The sequence below is a fragment of the Sceloporus occidentalis genome, unplaced genomic scaffold, assembly GCF_023333645.1.
Source record: "Sceloporus occidentalis isolate IW3139 unplaced genomic scaffold, rSceOcc1.0.p SCAF_43, whole genome shotgun sequence".
In the NCBI taxonomy this organism is placed as follows: Eukaryota; Metazoa; Chordata; class Lepidosauria; order Squamata; family Phrynosomatidae; genus Sceloporus; species Sceloporus occidentalis.
In genome coordinates, this window is record NW_028317023.1 from 3,271,380 (window position 1) to 3,282,353 (window position 10,974).

The following is a 10,974-nucleotide window of genomic DNA, read 5'->3' on the forward strand; positions in this document are numbered from 1 at the left end:
CCCAAGGTTTCTGATAAAGTCCCTGTTTGTGGCAGGATACGAGAACTAATATCTTGGATATCAGTAGCCAGAGGCTAATATGATGTGGCTGCATTCTGTGCAGGAAAGGTGTGTTTATAATGTGTCATTATCTACATACACATAATTCTGTAAGTAAAATTTGTAACATTATGAGCTTGTCGTGGTCTGTTCCAGTCTTCCCCAAATTAATATATGTAGGGTGAGAAGCGCTGGGTAAATTGCTGGCTATATAAATAAAAGATAATAATATGGGGGGGGGGGTTACAAGAACGTCTCTTTCATCACAATTATCATATGAATGTAAAAAATTAGCACTGATGTGTTGCTAATATGAGAATTTAAAATGTAAAAAAGGCTTAAATTGCATAACACGGCGCTGTTATCACCCAGACGTTACAGGGTGTGGTTCCATTTGCTTTTTTGTTTATACTTCTTAAAAGAACACAAGGATTATTTACTAACAAACAATGGAGACTCGGAGTGCACTCAGACGGCTATCACTAGCATGATAAATAGACTCACAACTTGCCTCCAACAGTCAGCACTCGGATCATGGTAATAGGAGATCTTTCTCCAGCCTTGCTCCACGAAGCCCCGCCCCCGTTGTCAAAGAGACGCGTCCGAAGTGATACTATGGGAACAGACTTGTTTGACAGCCTGAAGGATTGCGTGGTGGAGTCCGTGGGTTAGTTGGTGAAATCTTATCCCAGCGAGGTCCGTCAGGTGAGTGAATGTTTTCTATGCCAACCATCTCAGAGCAGGTATAACGATAATGAATTGGCGGGATAATATTTCTACAATTATTATGATTCTTATAAAAGGAGCTGCCAGGCTAGAGAATTAAGGATCTTTCGTGATCTCTTTTGGCTTTTAGGGCCATTAAGGAATGGATAACACCCACAGGGGCTAGCATTAATATTCAGGAGCCGGTGTCAGGCCCTTGTTGCTTATCCAGTCCTGTTTGGATGTATATTATACAAATAAACCCTAAACTTACAAAGACATCTCAACATATTCTCTTTTACAACAAACAAAGTACTCAGCCCCAGTATACACAGCACCATCCCCTTTAATGTATTAGCTTGTGTTGTAGGACTGAGCTATAATAAAAGCTTAAACAGGGAAAGGGGATTTATCAAGTGGTGTATATATTATTTTGGAACCATTGATACTTATATGATGTAATGTATATAAAAGAAACACAGTTTATATGTACCTTATGGAGACATTGCATGATCCTAGAAAAAAAAAGGGACAAAAGAGACATTCGGGTCCCAAAAAGGGACTGTCACTCCTGAAGAGGGACACTTGGAAGGTATGAAGCTGCACTTTGTGCTTGGTAATGAGTCTTGCCCTTTCGTTTATTGTTTTTTGATCGTTTGACACAAATGCAACCCTTGGAGTCCAACTAATCCCATTTAAAAGAGTAATAAATTCTCAATCCCTTTGCGAGAAAACCAATCTACCTCTTGTAAACTTTCGAGCCGCGCTCTCGTTACTTAATGTATCGGTTAGTCTTAGTCTGTCTTTAGTCTTTGAATGTATGGACTGTAAGAAGCGTTGCATCTCTGCAAAGCGTCTTACATAGATACATAGTTATATAGGCTGAAAAAAGACATGCGTCCATCAAGTTCAGCCTTTCCTATATCTGTTAATTTGTTGCTGTTGATCCAAAAGAAGGCAAAAAAAACCCCGTTTTGCTCTTTCCAATTTTGCACTAACCAGGGAAAAAAATTCCTTCTTGACCCCAAAATGGCAGTCAGATTTCTCCTTGGATCAATAAGCTGTTTCCCCCTAATTAAAGATTATATCCCCGAATATTATGTTTTTCCAGGTATCCATCCAGTTGCAGTTTAAACGTCTGTACATACTCCGATAAAACTACCTCTGCAGGCAGAGAATTCCACATCCTTATTGTCCTTACTGTAAAAAACCCTTTCCTCTGCTTTAGTCTAAATCTCCTTTCTTCCAATCTGAACGCATGACCACGTGTCCTATGCATAGTCCTGTTTATGAACAGATTTCCACACAATGGTTTGTATTGGCCCCGAATATATTTATATAATGTTATCTTCTCACATTGAATTATGCATTATACAGGGCCAGTTAACCCCTCCTTGCTGGAATAACCTGCCAGCGTCGGCCCTTCATAATAACTAGTGACGTGATGGAGCTGAATCCAAAACAGACCCCAGAGCCACGGCATACTGTAATAAATATATGGAATTAAGGATGCTATTAAATTATACAGCGCTACGGAACTTGATGGCGCTATATAAAACAATAAATAATAATTATTGTTAACCAATATCTTTTACGCAAACAAAGTTTGGATTACTGACTACTTATCTCTGCTACACATCGCAGTCCTCAGCCAGATCGTGACACTGGCTCACACTGCCTGTCGCCTGTATATAATATGATATGATATATATATATATGAAGTTATCTGCATCACGCCCCGCGCCGGTAGACTACAGTATGTATTTATAAACAATACTTTTTCTTTCCATTTCAGGTAGAAAATGGCCAGACTAGTAGAACTTCCACCAAAGTTCCTTCCCAATGAGTGGACTTTTGCGAACAAGACCCGATATACTAACGCTGAGTCTCAGAGGTCCAGGTCGGAAAGACTCATTGCCGAAAGTCAGAGACTAGTTGATGAGATTGAGAGGAGAACTCAAAAGTCTCAGCAGGATGTCAACAAAAAACTAGGTATCCATTGATTTGTATATCTGAAGGAATGGTTCAGTCAGTAGCCTTTATCGGGCCAAAAGAGGTCTCTTCTTCTATTGCGAAAAATCTGACAAAGAGACCTCAGAGGATCCTGAAGGCTTATATGACTATGCATCTTTTTGTATGTTGGCTCAATAAAAGGTATACATTTTGATTAAAGACTCAGTTTTCCCATGGGCTAATATCGCTATATCATTTTACTTATTTGTGTATCTAATATATCAGGGAGGCAGAGTGGCATATAGGGGGGTATAATGCATTTTTGACTCGGGTATGTATAAGGGGTGCGTGTGGGTACAAGAGCTCGACCGTGAGATAAACTATAATGGGCTGGTCTCCAAATATTTCCAGGGCTGCTCTTCATTCCCAGTCCGGCCCTGGCAGGATAAAACTTACCAGGAAGGGTTAAAGGATCTTAACATATATAGCCTGGAAGAAAGACGAGCCGGGGGTGGATATGATAGAAACATTTAAATAATAAAGAGAATCAACACGATAAAGAGTATATTTAAAAGAAAAAAAACTACCACAAGAAGAAGACATAGTCTTAAGCTAGACTACAATATCAGGGAGTATTATTTTACTGAGATGGTCATGGATGCATGGAATAGCCTTCCAACAGAAGTAGTAGAGGTTAATATAGTGAAGGAGTTTAAGCATGCATGGGATAGGCATGAGGCTCTCCTAGATATACAATAAGGCCTGGGACTAATTATTATTATTACTTTTATTTATTATGTACCAACAAATTATGCAGCGCTGTACAATTCAAATGGGACAGTTAACATATACATAAGAAAGATACATTATACATATAGACACATCAGGAGCTGAGAACCCTGCCCGTGAGCTGCCATCTAGCCTTATGGTACTTTTATATAAAGTTCCACTAATGAAAGGATTCAGAAAATGAGTAGGTGGGCCATCACATTCTATAAGCAGAAAATTCCCTAAACGTTTTTTTAGGATTTATTTATTCTTTTGCCAAGTAAGAATATTGTTTTTTTAAATGCTGTACATAAAGATGTTGAGATGTGAATAACAGTACTAGTGATTTGTTACCGAGTTTATTGAAATCAGTAAAACTTTGTTTTAGGATATTGCAGACTTTCTAAAATATGGTTTTCAGAAGCATCAGCCGTACAGATTTCTATGAATGGTTCAACTGAACACTTTGATTTCTTGTGATCTTCTGAGGACCAATTCCAAAACACAACATGTACTACTGTATAAATTAGAACACTTACCTTCATGGGTGGGTTCAAATTAGGACCACAGATATGGAATACATGGAATGATTTATATGACATATTGCATTTAATGTCGGCATATTTCATGTAGAGCAAAGATTGGAGGACGTTGAGTTCTGGAAAAAAGAGTTGGATACCAAGCTTGAAGAAACGGTTAATGAGATAGAACAGCTGTTGGCATTTAAAATCCGGTTGGAGAAAGCTCTGGAGAGCTGCAAGGAACCGTTGTCCATCGCACAGCAGTGTTTAATGGAAAGGTAAGGATACAGAAGATGAATGATATATATATATATATATATACTATATATTATAGTGTGTATAATATATGTATATATATATATATATATTATATATACAATCTTTCTTTAAAAAAATCCCTTTGGGTTGGTAGGTGACCATCATCTGGGCTACTGCTGTCTACTACTACAGGGTCGCATAATAAGCATCATGCACCCGCAGCACCCCCTCCTCTTGATATATTAGTAATCTGTTCATTTTACAGAAAGCTAAAATTAAAACTAATAGTATGTTGAACTTCCACAGTTAGAGCCATTTTGAAAAATCACACCCACAGCATTACTGTGTGGTCTTCTTTCATTTTCATAGGTAGGATGGATCTACATTTTGAGAAAGTAATTCTAAATTGGCCTCTGAAACTCAGAATAAAAGTTGAAGTGATTAAAATTATTGTACTGGAAATAGCATCAGTTGCAGGTGGTAAATTTCCTTTTAATAGGGAGTAAGTAAATTATGTTGCCTTAGGGAAGTTATTGATTAAATTGCTATATATTTAGGGTATGGGTTTGAAATACTCCTAGTATTTAAAGTTAAACATGAGAGATTGAAATTTGGATGAGCATGTTAAGGGTAGGGTAATGAGAGAAAATATGTCTTCTGGGTTACAGAGAGAAGAGAGTTGGGATAGATCTGGTCCATGATGAAGTGGAACGAGAACTCATTAAGGAGGTGGAGGTCATTCAAGGAGTGATGGCTCTGCTGGAACGCACATTAGAACAAATGACTGAGCAGATCAGGTGAGTGCTACTACAAGGAAGCTCTCTTTCTAGCAACACATCAAAATATTTATTCCGTGGAATCCCTACATCAGTCTTGATGAGGCTTGATGGGGCATGGCTGGTTTGTCTGTCCTGTAACTGCTGTTCTCGGTAACTACTGGACAGCATGAGATATGTTACTCTGTGGCACAGATCTGTTTTTTTTTTGTTATCTTGTGGACCACTTACACCCACATCATCAGTGACAGCATGTGTAGCCCACAAGGTATCAAAGACAAGAGATATGTGCTATGAAGGTACAAGTCTCGCGTTCCCTTCATTTGACACAAGACAGAAAAGGGCCTTCTCTTCCCTAGACAGGTTTGTGTGAAGGTCCTAGGGACAGAGACGTTTGGCCTGCACGTACCCTCAGCTATGGCTTAGTTACTTAATCTAAATTTAACAATGTACAAGCATATATACTGCAACAACCAGTAATCAAACATACACACAAGTGCACATCCATGCTCACACACACAAGTACATATCCATGCTCACACACACACACACACAAGTAAACATCCATGCTCAGAAGGTTACTAGCAAAATTGGACAGCATGTAGAGAACCATTCGTACCATCTAGTCTGCCCATTGTTTCCTAATTTAAAGGATCCTCCACAAGGTTAACCTCTACCACTTCTGCTGGGAGGCTCTTCCATTTATTTATCTCCTTCTCAGTGAATTAAATGCTTCACAGAACCCTGGATACTTGTCAATTCCATCAGCTGTTATGGCTAACCTTAGAGACCTGCTTTAATTTCCCTCTGGAAAAATAGGCATAACAAGTAATTACTATCTGAATGGAGAACGGTAAATGGGTATTTCACCAACAACCAAATAAAATACATTGCAGCTATGTAATTCAAAAAGTATCATATATCCGATTTGAACACTTTTTTGAGGCAGAATGTTTGTAATGTTTCTGTATATAATCCTATAAGAATTCTTTAAAAAAATGTTTTTCTTATTCAGCTCACATTTTCTTTTTTTTGACGTTCATAGGTTGAACCGTTCTGCAAAATATGCCCTGGAGAAGGATCTGAAAGACAAATTCGACGCCATAAAAATTGATAGCCACTGTAGTACCCTGACAAACAATACTCCAGAGATTGGCTACGCTAATAATGCTGTCAGGATTCAAGGGAAGTAAGTTGACTCACACATACACATTCATGCTAACAAACACACACAAATACACTCACTCTATATACATACATATATATTCCCTGACGCCCCCCCACCTCGATTGCAACTTTTTTCACCTTCCTATATAAATGGCTGTATAATGTACCTTTTCTGATAATACTGTGAACACATACTTTTGAGGGCAAACCAAATTTATATAACAAACACAATCAGACTTCCATAGAAAATTCATTGCGTTGCCTTGAATATAATTTGAAAGATCAGAAGATCTATTCTTCTGGATTACTAGATTTGGGCTTTTTTGTAATTGATATGTTCTAACTAGACACTTACAATTACAACTATTCACTAAAGATAACGATGGCAGGAGAGTCATAGTTTCAATTCCTGTTCACTGTTCATTGTAGGACATTATTTTCACATTTCTCCAGGAAGAAGGGTTGAAATGGTTCTTTTTAATATGCAATTAATTACAATTGAGGAATAATTGAAGCCTCTGATTTACCTATACATTATATAGGGTTAGTCAAGCTCCTGCAGCAGAAGATCATTGGGTTGGACCTTCATCATGTAAAGTTAAATCAAAGCATTGAAACCTTTTCGTGTTGTACATCTATTGTTGGCGATATACCTGCTGGGTATCTCCTATATTTAAATGGGGGGTTGATGAGTTGTTAATTAGTGAAGATCTTAGTTAGAATCTAAAAGTTATTCAAAAAGTCAAAATAAAGATTTAACCGGTCTTTTGCATGTTGCTGTCAGTTCTGTAACACCCGATGATTGGGAAGAATTCACCAACACAAACATCTTAAATGCTGAGAAGCAGCGGAATAATGCATTGGCACTGCGAGCATTGACTGACAGCATCTTATCTGAGACGGCCAGTGACATGCGCAAACAGTGCGACACGGTGAATTTTGCCCTGAAAACCCGTGTGGAAGATACTAAGGATGCCAAAAACAAATTGGAAGTGCATCTGGCTAAGGTACGAACGGGAAATATACATGAACACCACTGATGCAAATAACATCTGCGGGATAAAGCAGGCATACACAGCCTTGGTCCAGCCACTTAGGAGTATTAGACTAAAAACCAAGCCAGGGTTGCGCTTGGCATATAAAGTATTTTTACTTTACACACTCAGGAAATTACAGATCACTGACACTTATCATCAGCAAAAAGAGGTAGAAGGTCAGGAGATCTCTTAACTAAGAGCCCCTGATGAACTGTAGTGTCATGGCCAGGTTGGGAAGAATAGAAGCGTATAGTCTTTCATTACCTGGATCATCTGGTAGTTGGCCCACTCCTATGAAACATAGAATTTGACGGCAGATAAGAACCATTCGGCCCATCTAGTCTGCCCATTGTTCCTGATTTAAGGGCTTTAACGTCTATCAGTCCTTGGCAGGTCCCATGCCTGTTTAAATTCCTTTACTGTTTTAACCTCCACCACGTCTGCTGGAAGACTGTTCCATTTATCTATCTACCCTCTAGAACTTCCTTACGTTACATCTATGCCTCTGACCCTCTAGTTTCAGACTATGGCCTCTTGTGCTAACATTGCTCCTGTATGTATGCACCCAAGTGTATTATGTTACATTTATCAACATTAAACTCTAGCTCCCCCTCTCTTGACCATTCTAAGTCCTTGCTCTGTTGCAGATCTTTGTATCATCTGCAAAAAGACTTAGCTTACTATTAAGACCTTCTGTAATATCACAAATAGAAATATTAAAAAGTGCGGGTCTCAATACTGAGCCCTGAGGTATTGGCCTGGTTTGTTGAGAGGGCTACAAGCTGACCTAAAATCAGATAAAACTCCTCGTTTTGAATGTTAGGACGCTCAACTTTCTTTATGTTGCCTGTAAACCCAACTTTGAGAGGCATGTTGGCGTTTACTCTGGAAGACACAATGGGAGTGATATTTAAACGAAAACAGGGTAGGGTAAGGAAAATACTTGGAGAAATGGTACAAAAATGAATGATGGGAGAGCATGAGGGCATGAAATGATGACAGGAGGGGTTTATACTGCTATATCTAATTTTTTTTCTCTTTTATACGACACATTGAGAAGAATATCAACTCTTTTCTTCAGTCATTATAGAGACAAGCTTAAAAAAATTAAGTTGCATTGAATTTTTTGACTTTTAGGTAATGGATGAATTCAGTTCTCAAGAAGAGAACATAGAACATTTAAAGAAAGCCATTGCTGATAAGGAGGGACCCATCAAAGTAGCTCATACACGACTAGAAACAAGAACCTTGCGTCCCAACGTGGAACTTTGCCGCGACCCTGTACAGTACAGGCTCATCAGCGAGGTCCAGGAGATCACAGAAAACGTGGAGAGGTAAAAATTACAACAGTTCAGTTCAGTATAGAAGGGAAAATGTGCATTATCCTTAAACTATCCTTGAGGAATCGAAAGATCACCTACATTGACACCTTGTTGTTGCAAGTACAATTTATATAGTCAAACTGTGCAATGTGAAACGCTGAAAAGATTAAGGACACATTCAGCTATTTGGTTTAAAGAGACACTTCACCCATCATATGCCCTTGTATATAGTCTGTTTTGAAAATACATAGCGGTTCTGCATTTGCCCATTTGGACACTCCCAGCTTAATACCATGCAGGGGATGTGGTGTTCACAGTGGTATATTTATCTTTGGGGCTGCCATAGGACCGACCTAGGGCAATGCCCACAGCCCCCTCCACCTCTATGGAGGCTGTGCTAAGCCTGCACAGAGTACATAACGTAAATAGGCTGGTTGGAGAGATCAAAGAGCTCCCTTGTAATCAGCCCATTGCGGGTCGGGACAAGAGGGGGATCTGTCCCCCGATTTTGTAACGGGGTCGGGATAAGTCACTGGGTTTACAGCCAAACACATGCTATACTCATGATATACTCACCTTCTGCTGCTTTAAGCACGTTCAAGACGGAAGAGAAAGAAGGGGAGGCAGTTGGCCAACACACGGAAACGAAGGGGATGGGACATGGCTAAATGCAAAGGCAGTGTGATGGTGATACGTTTGCTTGTATCCCTTTTAGGTTACATGAAACTCTGAGGCTTGCGGAGAGTGAGCTAAAAGGTCTGGTGCGTAACCAACTGTCTCTAGAAGAGGAGATCCAGGTTAAAGAGAACACATTATACATTGATGAGGTGATATGTATGCAAATGAGAGAAGCCATATCCATCAACAATTTCTAATGCAGCAGCTTCTCCTGTTCAGATTACTGAAATGTATTTGTTGTGATTCCTGTCTCAAAATAAAGTAATGAAAAGGTAAAGTGAATTGTGTGCTGAGTAAACTGGCTTAATTTTATTCCAATTGTTGGAATACTGATGTGCGACGCAGATAGATACAGTCAGCATTGAGTGGACGTAGATGCAAGGAATTGTTACTTTATTACCATTTTCATAATTCAGGCATAATCATAGAAATACATAAGACATAATAATTAGTGCTAATATGTAAAGAAAGCTATACCAAAATAGAATTTGTTCTTGGAATTCCTTGTACACATTAGGTCAGGGGCGTCCAAACTGCGGCCCTCCAGATGCTGCAGGACTACATCTCCTCAGCCAGCCCCTTAGCTGAGGGCCGCAGGTTGGATGTCCCTGCATTAGGTGCTCTTGCAGAACAACAACTCAATTTATGTTCAACAACATTATGTTTTTACGTTATAGACGACCATGCGCATTCGCATTCTTTAAATATCACCCTTTAAGTTTTTAATACCACCAGATTAAGGGCTTTGGGGAGAAGTGAAGTTTTTTGCTTGGCTTTTTAACACTGCAACATTTTTGAGGACATCTCTTATATTTTACCATGAGAGTGAACCAAAATGATGCAGTCATACATGTCTTTTTTCAAGGCTGCTCAGAAACAATTTAGAACAAGGTAGAACAGTAAAGGTAATGTGTTTGTCGGCCACAACTAATAGGCAGTTTTAATGAGAAGACCTGAAAATAAAATAAAGTGTTATTTTAAGCATTAAATACAGAGTTGCTTGATTGCTTCACAGGAAGGTATAATAATCCTCCTTATACCTTAACTGTAGAAGGTTATCTTCTGTATTATAGCAATGAAGTGTGACAATGACTTGTACAGTAAATCAGATGTAAGTTTTATAGAATAAAGCAAGCATATAACAAAACCTATTGTATAGAAAATTTTTAGAATTTAATATTTGCAGTAGGCAGATTATATACGTTATACACTTCAATCAAGAAAGCACACCTTTCACTTAAAAAAATGACCATGACTTTTGGTAAATGCAGCTTCTTAAGAACAGAGAATAAAGCAAATTGTGAATGAAATACTTAATATGGTGTTGAAAAGTGTTACTGTGCCACCCAGGCCCAATTGTGACCGATGCACATTAAAAACATTAATATGAAGTAAATAAATAAATAGAACAAAAAATACAAATAAATAATATTAAATAACACTTGACAGCGAAGAAGTAATAACTAAAGTCAGCATTTGGACCGTAATAATTATTTGATTTCAACACCCAGAGCTAGTTCTTGTGTTTTGTGAATAGATTTAGACCTGTCAGCAGTATTTCAATGCTAGGATGAAGTGCAATTAGGCCCATACCCCCCAACATTTCCACACCAAGACCCCTCTCTAGCAAGTGTAGCTGAACACCAGGATGTGGCGGGATATGATGTCCTGCAAGAGCTGTGGTTAAGGTCTGTTAGGACTGCATCTCAGAAAACGGGACTCTTGGGAGGTAAGTGGGCCTTATTAAACC

The 10,974-nt window shown here is 38.7% G+C and overlaps 1 protein-coding gene across 1 annotated transcript; it reads left to right on the plus strand.

Moving 5' to 3' along the window:
- The first annotated feature begins 2,546 nt into the window (after nt 1-2,546).
- TEKT1 (tektin 1) lies at nt 2,547-9,421 on the plus strand. The gene is made up of 7 exons (XM_089490342.1): nt 2,547-2,736; nt 4,099-4,264; nt 4,913-5,041; nt 6,066-6,209; nt 6,972-7,194; nt 8,362-8,558; nt 9,262-9,421. Exons 1-7 carry the CDS (start codon nt 2,547-2,549, stop codon nt 9,419-9,421), a joined length of 1,209 nt encoding a protein of 402 aa, XP_089346468.1.
- Nucleotides 9,422-10,974: the final 1,553 nt, after the last annotated feature.